The sequence below is a fragment of the Panthera uncia genome, chromosome F1, assembly GCF_023721935.1.
Source record: "Panthera uncia isolate 11264 chromosome F1, Puncia_PCG_1.0, whole genome shotgun sequence".
In the NCBI taxonomy this organism is placed as follows: Eukaryota; Metazoa; Chordata; class Mammalia; order Carnivora; family Felidae; genus Panthera; species Panthera uncia.
In genome coordinates this window covers 16,442,685-16,464,098 of record NC_064813.1, presented here as the reverse complement: position 1 = coordinate 16,464,098, position 21,414 = coordinate 16,442,685, and the positions used below count along the sequence as shown (strand labels likewise).

Here is a 21,414-nt window from a genome sequence, read left to right as displayed (position 1 = left end):
CTGGGGGCTTGCATGAAAATGAAAATGTAGATGACGTATTTCTATGGACAAACCTTCAGTCTGAATTTCACTTCACTTGAAATAAATTAATTTACAAACCAACGTCTCAGAGTAGATAAATACCACTGCACAAATTTGTCCAGGTCAAACTTAAGAAGGACAATAAAAGACGTTTAGAATAAATGTTCTATATTCTTCTCGCAATAAAGTTTCTTTTTTGTGTCTTGGAATCTAGTCATGAAGATAAGCAGAGCAGCTACACCAGAGACCATAGGAAGTCATGATACAGCTGAGTTTCAAACGCAAACTGAAGCCAACACCAGGTGGCCCACCGTGTGCACATATTTGTATAGGTTTATGTATGGGTGCATATATATTTGTGTACAAAAATGAATATTCCACCCACTTTCCCCTATAAATAGGAGCACACACAGGATTTATAGTCATTAATTAGCTCCAAATTGGACAGAAAGATCTCCCTCCCGTAAGTATGGCTTCTGTATAGGCACCTCTGGTGTCACTTGGGATCTATGAAAAGAAGATGGCGGGCTGGATGTCAATCTTCTTGAAACATTTTACTTGGGGATTATTTTTTCTTTTTGAGATGTAATTCATATAATATACATTCATCTTTTTAAAATGCACAATTCAGTGGTTTTGGTATATTCAGAAAGCTGTATGACCATCACCACTCGCCTAATTCCAGAAGATTTTTGTGTTTAGGGGTTCTAAAATTTAAACTTACACCAACATAATTCATCTCTTTCTTTGTGGTTGAGATTTCAGTGTTAGATTCAGGTGTGTTTGGTGACATAACATGAAAATGTAGATATCTGCATATGCCATAAAAATAGACACAAAACACATATTTGGACACAGCCAGAATGTGACCTCCTCATTGTTGAGTCTTTAATCCCATCTCTGGCTTCCACGCAAGAGCCTTTTTTGTTTGCCGAGAGAAACAGCATCAAACTGAAAAATCTCTCAGAATATTTTATTGTATGTATGACATTTATGGGCCCTTAAAAAAAAAGTGACACAACTTTCCTAACTCCCTTGCCATAGAGTAAGCTAGGGGGTAGACGTGGCATTTTAAGCAATATGGATCTTCATGGGTGAGGAGGGGTTGTTAGTGAGCTGGCAGGTAGGACTTCTGGCTGGATGCCCATAATGATGCTTCTAAATTATTCTTAAGAATTTACACAACACTAGGTTCCCAGCCCAAGATCTATGAATTATAAAGTGCTCATGCCGGGGACACAGATCTTATTCTTGACTGGACTAAAGTCAGAAGATGCTAAGTGGTATTTCCTAGAACACTTTCCTACTTTCAGGTAATTTTCACTAGCTTCTTAACTGCCTATCTGAAAGAACAAATCTGTTAATGGTTGGAAACTATGTTGTCAACTGTCACCTTGAAAATGTGATTATAATTTGAGGACTATAACTTTATCAAGTATATCGCCAATATAAATGTTTAGCTATTATTAAAGGGGTATAGAAATATTAGATGTACTGACAAGCTATTACAATAATACAAAATAAATAGCTATAGAGGGTATCTGCTATGTGTACGAAGAACAGGCCATAACACTCAAAGTTAAAAGTAGTATCTGTTTTCAAAGCAAAAACAAAAAGTTTAATTTCACTTTGGTCCCTCAGTAAAACTGGCCCACACTAACGGTCTTAAAATGTGATAAGTACTTTTTAAAACATAATAAGCCTTGTGCCGTTTGTATAGATCTACTCTGACACAAAAAGGATTAAAGAAGCAATACCAAGTTCAGCCCCAGACGGATTTTAAATATATAACTTGAGTCTTTCGTTTTCCTCTCTTCTATTTTAAAGCATTCTTCCCAGATTTTATTTGATGGCAACTAAGAAAATTAGAATGATACAAGCAGTAGGAGGGCTTCGTTTTGGATCCTTAAGAATATTTTATAATTACTGCTTCAAGCCTTTTTAAAGCAGCATGCTACATGAGCTACGTGAAAACTGGTTTTATTGGGAGGTGGTGGTGGTGGGAATTAGCTGCAAACTGTATTCTGTGAGCACCTGAAGTGTTAACAGTTATCTGCCACAGCAGTATGGGGGAATCTTATTATCACTCCTGTAGCCAGTTCGAGAAACAAGGAGAGAGACGTCAGGTTATGGGGCAGCAATACTACTTGGGAGAAATGTGAAATAGGGAAGTGGGGGACTGGAGGAACAGACCCCCAAAGGGGCTATGACTCTAGTCACAGCTGGGTTGGCCTAGTGAGGCTAATAACAACCATTTATCGAACACCAACCACGTGCTAGGTACTTGAGACACAAAATCCCTCATCTTTACAAGTCATTCAAGGAAATGCCTAAGCTACATGCTTTACAGAGGAGGAAGAAGTTCACTAACAGCCCAAGCTGCTGAACAACAGGGTAGATATCGATACCCCTAATGTGGATTCCAAATCCTACGATGGTGTTTTTGTTTTTTGAAAGCCAGGATTTGAACTCAGGCCTGACCACAAAATCCACATACTGCTGCCGCCACACCCCACTCTGAGCCCCCCACCCCCGCGCTATTCAGTTCAGCAGCGAGGACAAGCCGTTCTGTGACTACAGCGGCCCATGTGTTTCCGACCACATAAAGGCAACCGGAGTCACAGAGGTACAAGTCACCCTGTTGTGGGCGATCTGACAATGCGACCCCGGTATATTATTTGGTAGGCTCTTCTGGCATTGGTGATGCTCTGTGTGAAAATGCAATATTCTCTAATCCTAATGTCACTGACATGCAGAGGGAGGGAACCATTATGCACCTGTGGGAATCTGAGGAATTAAAAACATGTTCAAGGGACAACAATATTACAGTTGGAAAAAATAAGTTCAAAATCAGTGTTTCCCCAACACTGCATCATGGGAACAGTGCTGCTAATTACCACTGAAGAGATGGATCTCTGTGAATGGCCCCGTGGAAAGTAAAATACTACAGTTAACTAAGATATTAAATTGAAATCACTCTGATTCTGAAACTGCATACTGTAGTGAAATGTCACTTGTTTCTCATAAATTTGTAGAAATAAATGTTGCAACAAACACCAATACTGTGCTCCATTAACCTTTGTGGGTTTTATTTTTCCTTCCAAATGAGTTTGTATTTTTAACATTTGCCACAGACAGAGGAAAGTCTGAAACATTCTGGTGCCAGTCTTGGAACAGTTCACCTTCTAACAGTCTTTGTGGATGTGACCACGCACAGCTAAAACAGTACTTTGCCATTTTCCTTTTTTTCTCATTTTTGAAAGTAGTCGATAGCCACTTTCTTTCTTTTTCCCCTCTCTTTCTCTCAGCTTCTTATGAAGACTCCCAGTATAAATGCAACAGGTGGAGTTTCCTACAAATATACAAACTGAAAGAAAAGAAATATTATGGTTGGCTACTCAAGAGTTTCCTGAAATGAAAACATACCTGGACATTTATCATGGTCAGAGAGCATCTAAGTCAATCAAAAGGGAGCAGAGGACACTAAACTTGCCACACTTACTGCGACCTTAGGGTGCAGAAGGCACTTTGCTCTGACGGGTGACCCCTGCCGCCCATACCTTGTATCTATCCATCGGGTCTTCTTGTTGCAGCTGACTCTCTCGCATTGTCTGATATTCTTTCTCATATTTCTTCAGTTTCTTGGTCGGTACCTGCAGGGATTAGAGAAAAAGCACGTTAGACAAGGCGATTCTTTAGGAAAACATTTTCTGATGTGTTTCCCACTTAAGTCTCTGGCATTCTAATGGAGCACACCCAACTCAAAGGAGAGGGGGAAGAAGTCTAGACTCTAGAGCAAGAATCTGCAACCTTTTTCTGTAAAGGTCCAGACAGTGTATTTTAGGCTTGGTGGGCCACATAGTCTAGGTCACGGCTTCCCTACTCTGTTGTTACTGCACAAAAAGCTGCCACAAGTGACACATAAACAAATCAGAGTGGCTGTGTTCCAACAACACTTTATTTACAAACATGGGCTACAGTCCGTCCATTTCTGTTCTGCAATATTGTTAACGTCACAACTTTTCTTGTAAATGTATTTAACAGTGCTATTAACTCTAAAGACTTTTAAGTAACATTCATTCATAGCCTTCTACCAGGTTAAAAATGAAAATTATTTTATAAAAATAAAAAAACTGAGCAACAAAAACATATTTAAATAGTCGATATACCATCCAGCGAGAAAGAAGATTCTAAAGTTTGTCACTGAAAACTCCCAAGAAATAACAGAATCATTGTGCTGTAATGAGATAATAGAAAATCATCTAAACGACTCATCTATTTCTTGCTACAATTGTGTCATCTTTAAAAGACAGTAGTCTGTTTACTGGAAAAATACTAGATCTTACAGAATCTTCAAATTCTAAAAATAAACAAATAAACTTAACATAGTATAAAGGTCATAGAATTTGGCACTAGATGGATCAAAGTCTGAATGCCTACCTTTTTTTTTTTTATTATTAACTATGAAACCTCTTGGCAAACAGGTACTTAACCTCTCTTAGCCTGAATTTCTTCATCGGTAATATGCCAGGCAAATACATTTCTCCTTCAAAATGTCTGTCAGGAGAATTAAATGCTGTAACACAGGCAAAGTATCTAAAATATTGTGTGGTTCCTGGATATTTATTATTATTATTATTATTTTTAATGTTGATTTATTTTTGAGAGAGACAGAGACAGAGTGTGAGTAGGGGCAGGACAGGGCAGGGACAGAGAGAGAGGGAGACATAGAATCCGAAGTGGGCTCCAGGCTCTGCACTGTCAGCACAGAGCCCGATAGGGGCTTGAACTCGCGAACCATGAGATCATGACCTGGGCCGAAGTCAGATGCTTAACTGACTGAGCTACCCAGGTGCCCCAGTTCCTGGATATTTTTTTTAATCGTTTTTTTAAAGTATTCAATAAAATTAACGTATTATAACCTCTTATATTCCATATAACAGATTAAGTCTACTTTTAGGCTTTCCTTGAACAATCAAAATGATAGAATTCCTTTCAACATCAAAATCTTTATTCAATGTTTAGGTCTTCAAGTAAGTGACTTGGGAGGAAGAAAAGGTTTGCCTAATTTTTTTTAAAGATAACAAATGTGTTATTTTTCTAGATTCTTAGGAACTTGAAGGCAGGGATGTGCGTTGATGCTCCTCAGTAACTGTCATGACACCTACTTAAGTCACTGTGTCATGATACCCATTTAAGACATTGGCCCAGACGAGGCTCTCTCAACAGAGGGTTTCTCATCAAGTTCAAAATATGGTATTTAAAAAACATGTAATTAGTGTGTGAGAATCTGGCCAGAGAATGTGTCAAATACAAAGCAGAGACGCCATGTGTCCTGCCCCATCTTACTCTAATTCTTCTGTTCCATCCAGGAGCACTCTGAAATACTGGAATTACCTGCTTCTTACCACACCTGGGAAATTGCACAAACTCAGTCCAAATTTGAGACAGTGGATTGTCATAATTCAACAACCACATGATGACAATATTCATCTGGCTGATGGGGGAATATCTCCCCAGTCGGGCAAGAAGTAAGGACGTTTTTCAGGGTGTCACTGAATCGCAAAACCACTGCTGGCAAGTGTCAGGAGAAACTGATTTTGTCTTACTCCATCTCCAGGGACCTTCAACAGTCCACCCGACCAACCAGAGTGCAAAAGAGAGGGAAGCACCACCTGCCGGCCGTGTGGCCTCAAGCGCATCAGACAAACCAGGAAAACATACATGGTCGTGTGCCAACAAAACAGCAGCAACAGGATTTTTTTCTTGACTTTAATAGGGAGCCTCCATTTCCTCTAGGTTTCTTTCCCCTGTGTGTTATTAATCATACACTCCAAAACCCAAAACCAGCCTCTTAAAATGAACTGGCAAATCTCCAGCACTGGTAGCTCTGGAGTCGAGGCAAAAGGGAAGAAGAAGGTCTCAGAGCTTCAAGCAGGGACAGGTGTTTTGGGCATTCCCGGGAGCAGGCTCAAGGGGAGAAGGGAGTTCTGTAAGGAGGGTGCTTCCTCCCTCGGCCATTTACCTTCAAGATGGGAAGTAAGTCAGGATTTCTGCAACTGAACAGCAGTCCTATGTGGAAGTATTTCCCAGCCGGTTCTACGATGGATCCAGTCACCAATGACTGGATGACACATTGTAAGCGTGCTTCAAAGAGCATTTCTTCTAAAACCATATTTCTCAAATTCCAAGTGCTACAGAATTTTTTTTCACGTAAAAAAGTATCCCTTTAAAAGTCAATCTTGCTACTTATGTTAAAAGGTTCATTTCAATGTGAAATTTTTTTAAAAATGCATTAAACACCCTCAATAATCTCATCCTTGCCCATCTGGCTGAGATTCTAAGATATTTGGCTTCATCGAGTTCAGGGAAACAGAGCAGGTTCCCAGAACAATATGTTGCTAGGAAACCTTCCAAGCTTATTTATCTTGTGCTGCGGGGTGATACTGAGCATCCACCTGTGATTGGCACAAAATGAAAGAGGAGAGGGGGCAGGAGGAAGGTGAGCTGATATGAAACTGTTATTTACGAGATAATCAAAGAACACAGCCTGTCACAGTTTTTTCAAACTGCATTTCAGGACAAAATTGATTTTATTTTAGGGAATATAATATTGAGCTTGAAGGTTTTCTTAGCAGAGAAAGGAATAAATACCTCCTTAATATGTAGTTTTAATTAAAAGAACAGAAAGTCATCAAGAATTACCAGAAGTGAAACAACTTATTATCTCAAGAGTAGTAGAGGTATCTCTCCCCTTGTTAAATGTTTTTAACATAAGTGTGCACTTGAAGAATCATCAATCCTTTTAAGTTTTTGAGTTTATTTATTTATTTTGAGAGAGAGAGTGAGGGAGAGAGAGACAGAGGGAGAAAGAGAGAGAATCCCAAGCAGGCTCTGCACTGTCAGCACACAGCCCGATGTGGGGCTCGAACCCACAAACCGTGAGATCACGACCTGGGCCGAAGTCAGACACTTAACTGACTAAGCCACCCAGGCACTCCGAATCACCAATCCTTTTAAATGTCTACCTAATTTGGGAGACTTCTTTCACCAACTGTTCATCTTCTACCTAATACTCCCTCCCTCTATTTGGCTAAGTTCAGGAAATGTCCTCCAAAAATCCACAATTGTTTGATAAGAGCAATGATAAAAGTATTCACCAGTTCAAAATGGTGTTTATTAAAAACAAACAACCTTCGAATAGAAAAACCCTGGCAAGACAATCTCTCACAAGTATGACAGCGATCATTGAAATAATCAGCCAAGGCCTGACATTTTGGACTTAACAACTAAATTTGGGGAAGCAAGCATTTAAAACAGAACCCTTGTTTTAATCTTATGAATAGTACATGACATTTAGATATATTTCATGATATATTTAACCCTGACATTTAAATTTATAACATAACCATTTACATAGAATTAGGAATTTGGATGTGGAAGGACCTTTGGAGACCGTCTGGCTGGTATAATCCCCACCTTCAGGATGAAGAAAGTGAAGCCATGTGGCTGAGAAGGCTGGACAGACCCAGCTGGTTGTGGCAGAGCAACTGGGATCTGGGCGGGTCTCCCGTCTCTCTGGCCTATAGTCTCTTCTGGTATTGGGCTGTCAGGGGAAGTGTATTTCCCAAACTTTAGTCATTTGAATGCCATTTTCATTATTTTTGCCATGTCCAAGCACATTTTCTACTATGTTTTCCTTAAGTCAACTAATTTCCTTACATAAATTTATTTTACAAGAAAAATATTTTGGAAGCAAGAGTCAATATAGACAATATAGACAACTATAACAATATAGACAAAAAAAAAAAAAAAAAATGGCCTCCCAAAGAAGTCTGTACCCTGATCCCCAGAACCTAGGAATATGTTACCTTAACATGGCAAAATGGATTTTGTAGATGTAATTGAGGTCAAGGATCTTGGCTTGGGGAAATTATCTTGGACTTTCTGGATGGACTGAATGGAATCGTACAAAGTCATTAAATGAGGAGAACTTTTCCAGACTTCAATCAGAGGAGATGTGACTATTGCAGAAAAGCCAAAGAAATTCAATATTGCTGGCTTTGAAGATGGAGGAAGAGGTCCCTGAGTGAAGGAATGGGGGCCTCTGGAAGCCTCTGGAAGCTAGAAAAGGCAAAGACAGCCTTCAGAAAGGACTGCAGCGCCTTTGACACCTTGATCTTAGCCTAGTGAGACCCTGTCAGACTTCTAACCTACAGAACTGTAAAATCATAAGTTTGTGCTCTTTAAAGTCTCTAAATTAGGTGACAGTAGGAAACCAATACAACATATTATAAGTCGTAACCACTATCGACTGAGCTACCACGTGTTTATAAACAAAACTCAGTTGAAAGTTTTTATTTACACTTTTGCTGAAAGCAAGATAAAAACTTCCCTGCCCCCTTCATTTTATAACCATTTGCAAATTATGTCAACATAAAATAAACCATATACTGTTAGCTCCTGTGTTACAAGTATCAGAATAGCAGTAAGCAAAAGATAAAAACTCCACCCCCGACCAGTGTGTAGACTCATTCAGTCCTTTCCTGCCTTCTCCTGCTCACCACTGATGGCAACTAGTTGTGGTATTTCTTAAATCTCAGATTTTGCTAAGGATCTGTACAATGCCTGCTGATATTTCCTATTACATTTTATCATATTCCGTTTTTTAAATGCCTGTTCAAACCTTCTAAAATGATTTCATGAACAGCAGTTTGAAGGACATGCACTAAATCAAGGGGCCTTTTTCATCTCTTCCCCTGACGATCACACTAAATCACTGGAGAGGCTTTATTAACTCCTGTCCTGGTCACCAATGCAGTCACCTGCCATTTACTGATGAAAATGGGTTCTATTCAGCTGTTATCGGGAAATATACAGAAAAGAGCTTTATGAACTTAAGGGAAAGGGGGTGGTAAGGGAATGGTGGGGGAGTGCTCCATGGTGACCTTCAATAACCAGGAAGAAGAAAATACAATAGTTACTAATTTGCTTTATTCTTTCAATGTTCATCATGCTGGCCTCAGTTAGAGATGTAGGAGAGAAGACTAAAGAATATGTTCAACTTTCTTTTCCCATGCTCTCCCTCTTCTTTTCATCTAAAGCATATATATTTTTTAAGTGCTTATTTATTCATTTTGACAGAGAAAGAGTGTGAGTAGGGGAGGGGCAGACAGAGAGGGAGAGACAGGATCCCAGGCAGGCTCTGCACCATCAGCCCGACTTGGGGCTCAATCTCACAAACAATGAAATCATGACCTGAGCTGAAATCAAGAGTCAGACACTTAGCCGACTGTGCCACCCAGGCACCCCCTAAAGCATATATTTCTTATTTTTATGTATGACTCTAATAGAATTAAAATATGTGCATATATATAGATTTATAATTTTTTGTTGTATGTCAATTAATTTAATTTTTTTAAAGTTTATTTATTTTGAGAAAGAGAGAGAGAGAGAGAGAGAGTGTGTATGTGAGTGGGAGCGGGACAGAGAGAGAGAGGGAAAGAGAGAGATTCCCAAGCAGGCTCTGCACCGTCAGCACTGAGCCTGATGCAGGGCTCAAACTCATGAACTATGAGATTATGACCTGAGCTGAAACCAAGAATTTGACACTTAACTGACTGAGCCACCCAGGTGACCCATATATCAACTAGTTTTAGATGAACTTGCCTTAATAATCTTTATCTCACTAATCACACTTAGCTGGGCTATTGCCTTATTTTTACTTTTATTACATTATTTTGAGTACTCCTTATTAATACTTAAATTTCACGTGCATTAGTTATTTTTTTGAAAAATTTTAATAATATTTTAAAAGCTTATTTATTTTGAGAGAAAAATAGCATGAGTGGTAGAAGGGCAGAGAGAAAGGGAGAGAATCTTAAGCAGGCCCCATGCCCAGTGTGGAGCCCAATGCAGGGCTCAATCCCACAAACCAGGAGATCATGACCTGAGTTGAAATCAAGAGAGTCACTTTACCAACTGAGCCACCCAGGCACCCCAGTTTTTTTTAATGTTTATTTCTGAGAGAGAGAGAAAAAGAGTGAGCAAGCTGGGAGGGGCAGAAAGAGAGGGAGATAGAGACTCCCAAGCAGGCTCCACACTATCAGCACAGCCTGACGCGGGGCTCAAACCCACAAACCATTAGATCATGACCTGAGCCAAAGACAGGCACTCAACCGATTGAGCCACCCAGGTGCCCCAACATTAGTTATTTTTAATAAAACATACTTCTTCTCTTACACACATGATCTTGTTGGATCTCCTAATTATCAAATGTGCTCTTTATACATTAAGGAGTTTAGGAGTCCTAAAACAACACAGATCTTAAAGTCTGAATTGTAAATAATGGAATAATAGAACTTTTCTTTTCAATGTTTTATTTATTTTTGAGACAGAGTGAGACAGAGCATGAACGGGGGAGGGTCAGAGAGACAGGGAGACACAGAATCGGAAGCAGGCTCCAGGCTCTGAGCTGTCAGCACAGAGCCCGACGCGGGGCTCGAACCCACGAACTGTGAGATCATGACCTGAGGCGGAGTTGGCCACTCAACTGACTGAGCCACCCAGGCGCCCCACTAGAACTCTTAAGTAACAAACTTGAAGCACACCCATCACATTAACCTAAGGGAAACTCACACACAGAAAAGAGGAAAGAGACACAACACAGCAGATTGTATGTGTGGAGAATTTTCAACCTGGTCTACACTCTGCAAGGTACATGGCATGGTTTCTGGCACAGGCTGATCTTATGTAATTGTGCATCAGTTTTGTGAAAAGTTGATTCCCAATTTAAGTAGAGATAAGAATCTAGGAGCTACTAGGGTTTCTCGAGGTAGGAGTACTATTGTCATTTTGGGTGGAAAGATTTTGGGTTGTATTAGATTCCACTTCCCGTTTCTGAGCCCTGAGTGTCCTTGGCCCATTTATGATGTCACCTATCAAATGCTGGTAGTGCCCTCCAGTCATTGTTACAATTAGGATGTCCAATACAGCTTTCCGAACAGGGAGGGGAGGACACTGGGTAATGGGAGGCACAAAGGGTAGACACTTGAGAAAAAGTGGGTTTTGTGCTGAAGGGCTCTGACTGTGCTTCGGGAAAGCCAAGGGGAGGCCTGGGCTGGCATTCGAGGTAGTCAGCGCTGCATTCGTACATTCTGACGTCCGCATCCTTCCGCGCTGTTTTTGATCGGCAGTAACCGGCATTCAGAGAAACATGGGGTGTCTGCATGTCAAAGAATTCCCTAACGTTTTTAAAGCTATAATTTAGAAAATTATATATTTAAGCCTCTCAACAACTCTGTGACGTATTATTTAGATTTTACAAATAAGGGAATTGAAGAGAGGTAACTTTCCCAAGATCAAACAACTGGTAAACAGAGAGTCAGAGCGGGGATCCAGGCCACCATCTACCTCCAGTTTCTGCCCTCTTCAACCACTTTGCTCTACTGCCTGGGACCAATGAAGGCAAAGTTCTTCAAGAAGCTGACAGTCTTGGTGCACCTGGGTGGCTCAGTCGGTTAAGCATCCGACTCTGGGTCATGATCTCACAGTTCGTGGGTTCGAGCCCCCCATCGGGCTCTGTGCTGACAGCTCAGAGCCTGGAGCCTGTTTCAGATTCTGTGTCTCCCTCTCTCTCTCTCTGCCCCTCCCCAGCTCGTGCTCTCTCTCTCTCAAAAATAAATAAACATTAAAAAAAAAAAAGCTGAAAGTCTTGATGTAGTGCCAAGTAAGTGTCTAATTACCATATAGTTTTGCAAGTGCAATAAAAGGCATATAAGTACATATGTTCATAAAAGATACAAGGGTGATCAAGAAGAAATTCTTTTGGGGGGAGGGGAAGGCACACTCCAGTGAGGAGGATTTTCATTATGACTGGTTTATGTAAGCTTTCCTGACCAATTAAAAAATAGCATTTCCCCTGTGCTAAATTTTAACAATGGGCTAGTCACTTGTCAGATGTATTATTCAAAGCTTGATGAATCTGCTTCTCTATTTCAAAGATGAAAGACACAAAAATATTTATTAATGGATGCAAATACTGGCACAGTAAGCCACTATTTAAATAAAAAGGCTGCTAGGATCTCTTTAATATTTTCCTGGCTGGTCAGGAGTCTGAGTGCCTAAAAATCAATAAGACAAAGGTACTAGAAATTATGTATTACTCTTGCTCACTTCAGATAATTTCTTAGAATGAATATAAATGATCCCATTTAATACATTAATCATTAGAGAGAGAAACAAATAGATAACTATGGTAGCATATTTCTTGGTGACCTGGGGTACAGGGGGCTGAGAATTTCTAATTCAGAGTTAGTTCTGCAAGGACCCGTCAAAATCTGGAGAGAAAGTGGATCAGCGGCGATCAGAATTCTAGCAGTCAGTTTGCAGTGGCCTAAATTCCTGGGAAGAAATAGATGGGAAGGAGTCAAGAGAAGAGGGCCATGTCCTGTGAGGCTTCACTTAATCCTCTTCAGTGTTCAGCAAATGAAGCTACTTTGAGTCTTGTTGAGCTTTTAAGCACTAGGATGAAGGGGAAACATAGTCAATGACATTTTTACCCCACAGGATTGGTGGGGGAAACCTTCAGAGAACATAAGAGCCTATAAATGATTACTAATTGTATTCTTTGTTTTTTAAAGATTTATTTATTTTTGAGAGACAGATCACAAGGAGGGAAGGGGCAGAAAGAGAGGGGGACTGAAGATCCGCAGCAGGCTCTGTGCTGACTGCAGCAAGCCCGTGCGGGGCTCGAACTCACAAATCGTGAGAACACGACCTGGGCCAAAGTCAGACGCTCAACCGACTGAGCCACCCAGGCGCCCCAATTGTATTATTCGTTTATTAAGGTACAGTTAACAGATAACATATTAGTTTCACATGTACGATATGAGGATTCAAGATCTGTATATACTGCAAAATGATCACAGCAAGTCTAATTAACATTCGTCTCCATACATAGTTACAAGAATTACTTTTATGTGATGAGAACTTGTAAAATCTACTCTCTTAGCAGCTTTCAGATGAGCATTAGAGTATTATTAACTATAGTCACCATGCTGTACATTACATCCCTAGAACTTCTTTATTTTATAACTGGAAGTTCGTACTTTGTGACCCCTTTTACCCATTTCATCCCCCGCCTCTGGCAATCTGTATTCTAGGAAGGAATACAATGGTTTAAGGCAGTGGAGACAAGGAAAGTACTTTTCTCTTGTAACTGACAGAGCTCCCAAGGCTTACAGACATCAAACTACGTGGCATTCTTTTCCTGAGTGCCGCACTGCTGTCATCTCGTCTGGCGTGTTCAGCTTTTCAATCATTCAAGTCTAATGGTGCACACACCTGTGACAGGTTCCTGGACTCATTAATGAATAATTGTATGATGTGAGTCACTATCCAACATTCATGGCTCACTCCTGAATGTAGCATGCTCATCAAAGTATCATGAAAGCTTTTGAAATATCCATTTCTACTTTCTTTACTACATTCTCATACAAGCTGCCTGTTCCCAATGTTATAGTAACTTTAAGAAACCGTGACATTTGATTTTTCAGATTTTTTTTCTGTTTACACCCAAATTAGTTAGCATATGGTGCAACAATGATTTCAGGAGTAGATTCCCTAATGTCCCTTACCTATTTAGCCCATCCCCCCTCTCACAACCCCTCCAGCAACCCTCAGTTTGTTCTCCATATTTATGAGTCTCTTCTGTTTTGTCCCCCTCCCTGTTTTTATATTATTTTTGTTTCCCTTCCCTTATGTTCATCTGTTTTGTCTCTGAAAGTCCTCATGAGTGAAGTCATAGGATTTTTGTCTTTCTCTAATTTCACTTAGCATAATACCCTCCAGTTCCATCCACGTAGTTGCAAATGGCAAGATTTCATTCTTTTTGGTTGCCGAGGAATACTCCATTGTATATATACCACATCTTCTTTATCCATTCATCCATCGATGGACATTTGGGCTCTTCCCATGCTTTGGCTATTATTGACAGTGCTGCTATAAACTTTGGGGTGCATGTGTCCCTTCAAAACAGCACACCTGTATCCCATGGATAAATGCCTAGTAGTGCCATTGCTGGGTCGTAGGGTAGTTCTATTTTTAGTTTTTTGAGGAATCTCTATACTGTTTTCCAGAGTGGCTGCACCAGCTTGCATTCCCAGAAACCATGGCATTTTATAGAAAATGCTTGTCTGTTCTTTTTCTTTTTTAAGTTTATTTATTTTGAGAGAGAGAGAGAAAGAAAGAGACAAAGAGTACACAAGCATGAGTGGAAGAGGGGCAGAGAGAGAGGGGTAGAGAGAGAATTCCAAGCAGGCTCCAAGCCACCAGTGCAGAGCCAGACTTGGGGTTCTATCTCACAAACTGTGAGACCGTGACCTGAGCCAAAAGCAAGAGTCAGACAACTAACTGACAGCCACCCAGGTACCCCTTGTCTGTTCATTTCTAATTCCTTGTCTCTAGTCCTATGAATCTAATCTTGCATACTATTTTTATGGAACTCCTCGGTCCATAAAAAGCTCGAGGCTTCCTATCAATAGATAATATCCGGAGGTAATTGATTTACTATCATATGTAGACAGCTCTTTCATAGTTTCCAGCCCAGGACTTCTACTGAGCTCAACCTACATATCCAACTGCTAACTTCCCATCATCTTTTGGATATTTCACATAAGAGACATTTAAACTGGACTTTATCACCCACTCTCTACCCCCAACCAGTTCTCCCACTGTTCATCTTCCATCCAGATGCTTGAGCCAGAAACCCAGCAGTGACCCCTCTCCCACTGAGGATCATGAAATCACTCACTAGATTCTACAGAACATGCCTCCAAATGTCTCCTAGTTTGTCTTCTTCTCTTGAACCTCAATGACACTGCCCTAGTTTAACCCATAACCTCCTCTCATCACTGCAATAACCTCCCAAGTGGTCTCCCTGGATTTGTCCTTGCTCTGCTCCAAACCTATTCCATAGGACAGCCAACCTTTTTTTTTCAGAATGCAAATCTGTTGTCATTCCTCTACCTAAATTTTTCAAATGCTTCCTGTTGCATTTAGGATAAAGAGAGGAATACTTGACATAGCTCTGCTGATCATATAGGATCTGGTCTCTATCTGCTTTTCCCCCTCACTGCCTATGCCTGTATTTTGCAAAAGTGGGGCTCCCATCTCAGGGAGCACATGGAAGTATCTAAGTAGATGCAAAAGGCAATTATTCAAACTTCTAGTTCTGTTTTCTAACCTTATTTTTTTAATTTTTATTTTTTAACCTCATCTTTTAAAAATGTCTACTTTTGTGCCTATTTTATTAAAGTACACATTAATTTATTTAAAAAGTGAAGAGACATATATTGTAAGTATGTGCTTAAATTACTTTTACCAACAGGGTTGCATAATCAAAAGAATTTAGGGGTCACCAGTCTCTGTTCCAGCCACACTGGACTTCTTTTACTTCCTTCTGCACATATTCTGTCCTATCTCAGATTTTTAGGATGCCATTGCTTCTGCTGGGATGGATTCAGCATACTCACCCCAAGATTCTAATTGAAAGGTCTAAGGTATGGTTAGGCACCTCCTATTTTATAAAGCTCAGGCAATTCTGCCATACTGTGTTATCCATTTGAAAACCACTGGATTGGGGCGCCTGGGTGGCTCAGTCAGCTAAGCGTCCGACTTCGGCTCAGGTCACGATCTCACTGTCCGTGGGTTCGAGCCCCGCGTCGGGCTCTGTGCTGACGGCTCACAGCCTGGAGCCTGTTTCAGATTCTGTGTCTCCCTCTCTCTGACCCTCCCCCGTTCATGCTCTGTCTCTCTCTGTCTCAAAAATAAATAAACGTTAACAAAAAAAAAATTAAAAAAAATATTAAAAAAAAAATGAAAACCAATGGATTAAAATATCAAGTGCTAAGGGAATGGGGGACAAGCTACAGAGGCTTTTAATGAACTGGCCTGAGAATATGACCACCAACTTCTAAAGAAATATCCATTCTGTGTTTCAAACAACCAATTTATAAATAAACTTTAGGACAGAATAAATTTGTAAGATTAGGAAGGACTATTTTTAATGTTCTAAAATATTTCAAGAATCTATTACATAAACAGTTTGGCTACAAGGACAAAGTCAAGTTTTGAAAAGGGAAGAACCAGGGGCTCCTGGGTGGCTCAGTCGGTTAAGCGTCTGACTTCGGCTCAGGTCATGATCTCATGGTTTGTGAGTTTGAGCCCTGTGTCAGGCTCTGAGCTTGCCTGGAGCCTGCTTTGGATTCTGTCTCCCTCTCTCTCTGCCCTTCCCTTGCTCATACTTTGTCTCTCTCTCAAACATAAATGAACATTTTTAAAAAATTAAAAAATAAATAAACAAAAAGAGAAAAACCACGCACTTCAAGAATAAATATGTAAGCAACAGAATTATATGTAAGGTGGTTTAGGGTTGAACAGGCTTACATTTGAAATCCCTCTCTGTTGAATACTATGTAATTTTAGAAGCAAATCATTTAAACCTCTTATTCAGAGCTTCCATCATTTATGTTTCAAAAAGGGGGTAACACAAATCACACTACTATAACCATCTCCTTTTACTGAGCACAATAATGCATGCCTTGGCCCTGGCCAGAGCACTTGACATAGTTTGTGTTCCCTAAGCCTCACAAAGCCCCAAAATGGGTTAACTGTACCCATTCTACACAATGAGGAAGACTAAGTAATATGAAGAGGGACCATAATAACAAGTGACCCAACAGGTCTTTTGACACCAACGTCAAGCCTTACTTGTCACATGCCTGTCATCTACACTGCCCGTCATGTATCCGGCACACGCAGCTCTCAAATCCAGGGCCTTTGCTAAGCCTCATCAGTAGCCTGCTGCAATGGACCAAGCTAATCAGCTGCAGGATGGTGGAGATACTATTTTATATAAACACCTGACTAGGAGATAATGAACCTAAGACATCTGCCATATTACCTAGCATCAAGTAGGGGAGCTCAGAAAAGTATAAACATCTTCAACCTGAATTTTCTGGACAAGCCAGAAAAAAGAGAAGGTCAAATGGACCCCGGGGTGGTTGAAACAGGAATTTAACTCTGGGAGAAGTCTGCGTAGAATTTCATAAAGTCTCAAGAGGGGGCAGATTGAAATCATATATTTTTCTCCTCTCTCAGCTGTCTGAAAAAAAGTACTGAGGCATAAACCACCCAGGAGATTTACAGCATAAAGCAAATTACCTTAAGGTATTGGAATCAGTCAACACTTAGATGGAACATTTTGGGGAGCCTATAGTTTCATTGAGAATGCCTTTCTTCTCTGTGTATTATTTCTTGTATTTCTTTCTTTCTGTTCCCACTGCTTCACATCCTGATTTGTACAAAAAAATGCCAGGTTCCTTTCTTCACCCACACGCCACAGCTGCAGCTGGTTCACTAGCAACTAGCACTCCTTCTGCTGGATTTTAAATCTATTTTTCTCAGATTCCTTGCACTTGAAGGAGAGAGAAAAAAAGAGACACTTTTGCCCATTTTTCTTTTAAGTAATAAGAATTCTTATCTCACTATATCCTCAACTTTAGATTGAGTTATAAAAATTCTATTTTTCTCTTTGTGAAAATTAAGAAGCACGCATATGCTAAGTTGGTGTACCATAATGGATGGTGGTATTTGTTTTATTTTGGGGGAAAGTGCTCAACATCCTCTGTAATGTCTCAAGTAAAATTCTACTTCTGAGTAAGGTTTTGGCTGGAGATCGATCACTTAAAATTTTTATTACAGAGTTTAGAAAATAACAGAATGACCATCAAGTGCTAAAACTTAAGACTGGGGGCGCCTGGGTGGCTCAGTCGGTTAAGCGTCCGACTTCAGCTCAGGTCACGATCTCGCGGTCCGTGAGTTCGAGCCCCGCGTCGGGCTCTGGGCTGATGGCTCAGAGCCTGGAGCCTGCTTCCGATTCTGTCTCCCTCTCTCTCTGCCCCTCCCCTGTTCATGCTCTGTCTCTCTCTGTCTCAAAAATAAATAAACGTTAAAAAAAAAAAAAATTTAAAACTTAAGACTGTAAGATGGAAGGTAATGTGCTAAATCTGGTTACATGTTGAATGGTGTTGGTCTGAGTCCAGGGAGTAGATTAACCAGATGTAGTCCCAAAACTGGGCCGCAGAAAGCCGACACAGGTATTCATTCAAAGAGAGCTAGTTAAGCTTATTTAAAATTAGACAATGATACAGAGGAGAAGGAATGGTGGGGGAGCCAAGCAGGACACGGTTCTTCATTACCATCAAATGCTACGTTCATTATAATAACACTGACCCTGGCACCACTGAATGCTAAGGAATCTGAAACAGTACTTTTATGTCAGGTTGTCATTGGCAAATGGAACAAAAGTAAATACGTATCTCTTGCTAGAAGTACTCTTAATGGGTGGAAGACCAGGGACATTTATGCTAGAAGACATTTCATTCAAGACTAATATGCTAAGACAATCAGAGTACTTCTGTCTTTAGAAAGATTCAACCTTAATATACCAGGCTGAGAAGGACAAACAGTGGAAAAGAGCGAGAAAGGGGAGCCTTCTCTGTATTCATGTACCTTTAAAGGCAGTAAGGAAATTGGTTAATTGGCATCAGCAGAGTATCAACCTGCATGATTGCACTGCCATTTTTATAGATCCCTTTTTAAGATGGGAAGGAAAACTTATACCTAGTTTGCATTTTTAAAAATCACCCATTCATCCACTCATTCACTCATTTAACAAATACTTCTTGACTCCCTACTGTGTAGCTGGCGCAGCCATCCAGGAACAAATGCACAGTCTGTCCCCTCAAGGAGCTCAGTCTGGTGGGGAGAGAGTCTTTAAAGACATAATCACACGATTTAAGTCGATACTGCACTTACAAAGTGAGGTGGGCACCGTGAGGGAGAAGTCAAGGTGGACAGATAATAACGCACGTGGCTCTAATTTTGCTTGTGTCTCTGAGGAATGACAATTAACCTGAGGAGTAAGTTAGCCAGAGAAGAGTGGGGAGAAAAAGTGCTCCCAGCAGAGGGAACAAGGAGCACAGGATGGGAAGGAGCATGAATGGCCACATAGTCTGCAGGATCAGTACAAAACAAAACCTGAGATTCCTTATGTAAAAAGTGCTAATTTCAAGATGGTAGAACATTCTCTCTCTCTCTCTTTTTTATGTTTGTTTTTTTATTTTGAGACAGAGAGAGAGAGAGAGAGAGAGAGAGAGAGAGAGAGAGGAGGGGCAGAGAGAGGACAGAGAGAATCCCAAGCAGGCTCTGCGTTGCCCGCGTGGCACCCCTTGCGGGGCTCAATCCCACAAATTGCAAGATCATGACCTGAGCTGAAATCACGATTCAGACACTTAACCAACTGAGCCACCCAGCCACCCCAAGATGATAGAGCATTCAACCAAGCGTGGGGGCCTGTGCGACTGCGCAGGCTTCGTGCCCATGAAGCTGGCTCTGGGAAAGAGGGCTGGTTTGAGGGACCAAAGGTCAGGTGAAGCACAGTCGGGACAGAAAAGGCCAGCTGAGGCTGAAAAAGTGTGAGAGGTACACAGGCACCAACCCAAGGAACAGGGCCTCCAGGGACCAACCTCATAGATCAACCTACTCTGTCTCCTTTACAGTTCCCCAAATAGTTATTATTAAAGAGCTATTGTATAAGCCAGGCTGTTATGTAAGCACTCTTCTGGGTGCTAAGAGGAAGCCAAAGAAGACAGCCTTTGCTTTTAAGGAGCTTACAAATAATTCTGTAATTTAGGGTAGAATGTGGTAAGTTTCACCTAAGAGTATAAGCACCAGTTTGTGGGAGATTCAAAGCAGGAAGATTATTCACATGAGGTAAACAGACTGAAATTAGCCTTCTTCTTCTGCCTTCAGAGCGGTGATTTGGCCATGTCACTATAGAAATAGCACACACATCCAGCGCTTCCTATAAGAGAGGCACCAAACGCTATATGCTTTAGATGTATTAATTTATTTTAGCCCCACATGCATGGGGTAGGTGCTATTATTATCCTCACTTTAAAGAGAAGAAAACACAGACCCAGAGAGATTAAACAACTTACTTGCCCAAGGTCACACAGCTAGCAAGGTGGGGATTCATTCCAATCCCGGCAGCCAAGGTCCAAACCCCTTGCTCTGAACTACTAGACCATGCTACCATTTAAGTAACATTGTTTCATTCTGCTTTGCTTTAAAAATCTATGTACTGTACTTAAGCCCCTTGTATTTTTTTCTCCCTGGTCTTCTTCTGTCACTTTACCCTTTTTATCTACTCGGTTAGCCATATATGCTGCCTCAACACTGCCTAAGAGATACACAAGAAAAAGAATTTTCCTAAAGATTTTTCCACCGTTACATCGAGAGTCAGAACTGGCAGGAACAGAAATGATAAATACATTTAGCTCTGAATTTCTGAAAGGAGGTGACACAGTGCTACTTTCCTTTGCTGTTGATGACAGTCCCACACATCTTTGTACTGATCATCAAGCAGAGCAGAGATGGTTGTGGACAGTTACTACTGACTCCCTGAGAACTGTGAACACCTAATTAATAGACTCTGGGAACCCCCAGTTTCCCCACGACCCAATGCTGGGTCTGTTCCTTAAAGAAGTGAGAAGTGCGTGTATATGCTCATTAATTCAACAAACACCTACTTTGTGCAAGACACTAGGTCAAATGCTCTCTGGGATACAAAGATACCTAGGGCACAACCCTTTCATTAAGAAATTCACAACTGGGGAGGCTGCGTGTTTCAGTTGGTTAGGCATCCACTCTTGATTATGATCTCAATCCTGAGATTCAGACCTGTGTCAGGCTCTGGGCTCCCTGCTCACAGTGTGGAGCCTGCTTTGGATTCTCTCTCTCTCTCTCTCTCTCTCTCAGCCCCTCCCCTACTCTTGCTCTCAGTCTCTCTATTAAAATATAAATAAACAAGTAAGTAAGTAAGTAAAAACACAAAAACTTAAAAAGAAATTCATGACAGAGGAGCCTGGCTGGCTCAGTGGGTAGAGCAACTCTTGGTCTTGTGAGCTGGAGCCCCAGGTTGGGTATAAGGATTACTTAAAATCTTAAAAAAAAAAAAAAAAAGAATGAAAGAAAAGAAAAGAAAAGAAAAGAAATTCACAATAAACTTTAAAATTTGATTAATGTCGTAATGGAAATAGAAGACTCGTAGAGGAGAATGTTTTCACAAACTCTCCAGGAAACTTAGGACAGACTTTAGGGAGGAGCTGGCCTGGCCTATAAGCACTGTTCTGGGGGGAGCTTTTGCTAGTGACCATTCTCAAGTGTCAAGATCCTTCTTTTCCTTCTTCCCTCCTTCCTTCCTTCCACTTTTTTCCTTTTTGGGTATCTGTAGTCTCTAAGGATTAGACACAAAACAAGACCACCGGT

The 21,414-nt window shown here is 40.7% G+C and overlaps 1 protein-coding gene across 11 annotated transcripts in view; it reads right to left on the bottom strand.

Annotated features, from left to right (window-relative positions):
* The window catches only part of RABGAP1L (RAB GTPase activating protein 1 like), a 763,363-nt gene that overhangs the window by 31,768 nt on the left and 710,181 nt on the right, over positions 1-21,414 (bottom strand). For 9 of the 11 annotated variants that reach the window (XM_049635168.1, XM_049635167.1, XM_049635171.1 and 6 more), the window contains one exon: positions 3,582-3,674. In XM_049635168.1, coding sequence (XP_049491125.1) covers positions 3,582-3,674 — 93 coding nt within the window. Of the gene's footprint in view, positions 1-3,084; positions 3,389-3,581; positions 3,675-6,046; positions 7,534-21,414 lie in introns of those variants that run through there. The other 2 variants (XM_049635174.1, XM_049635169.1) reach the window with 2 other exon arrangements.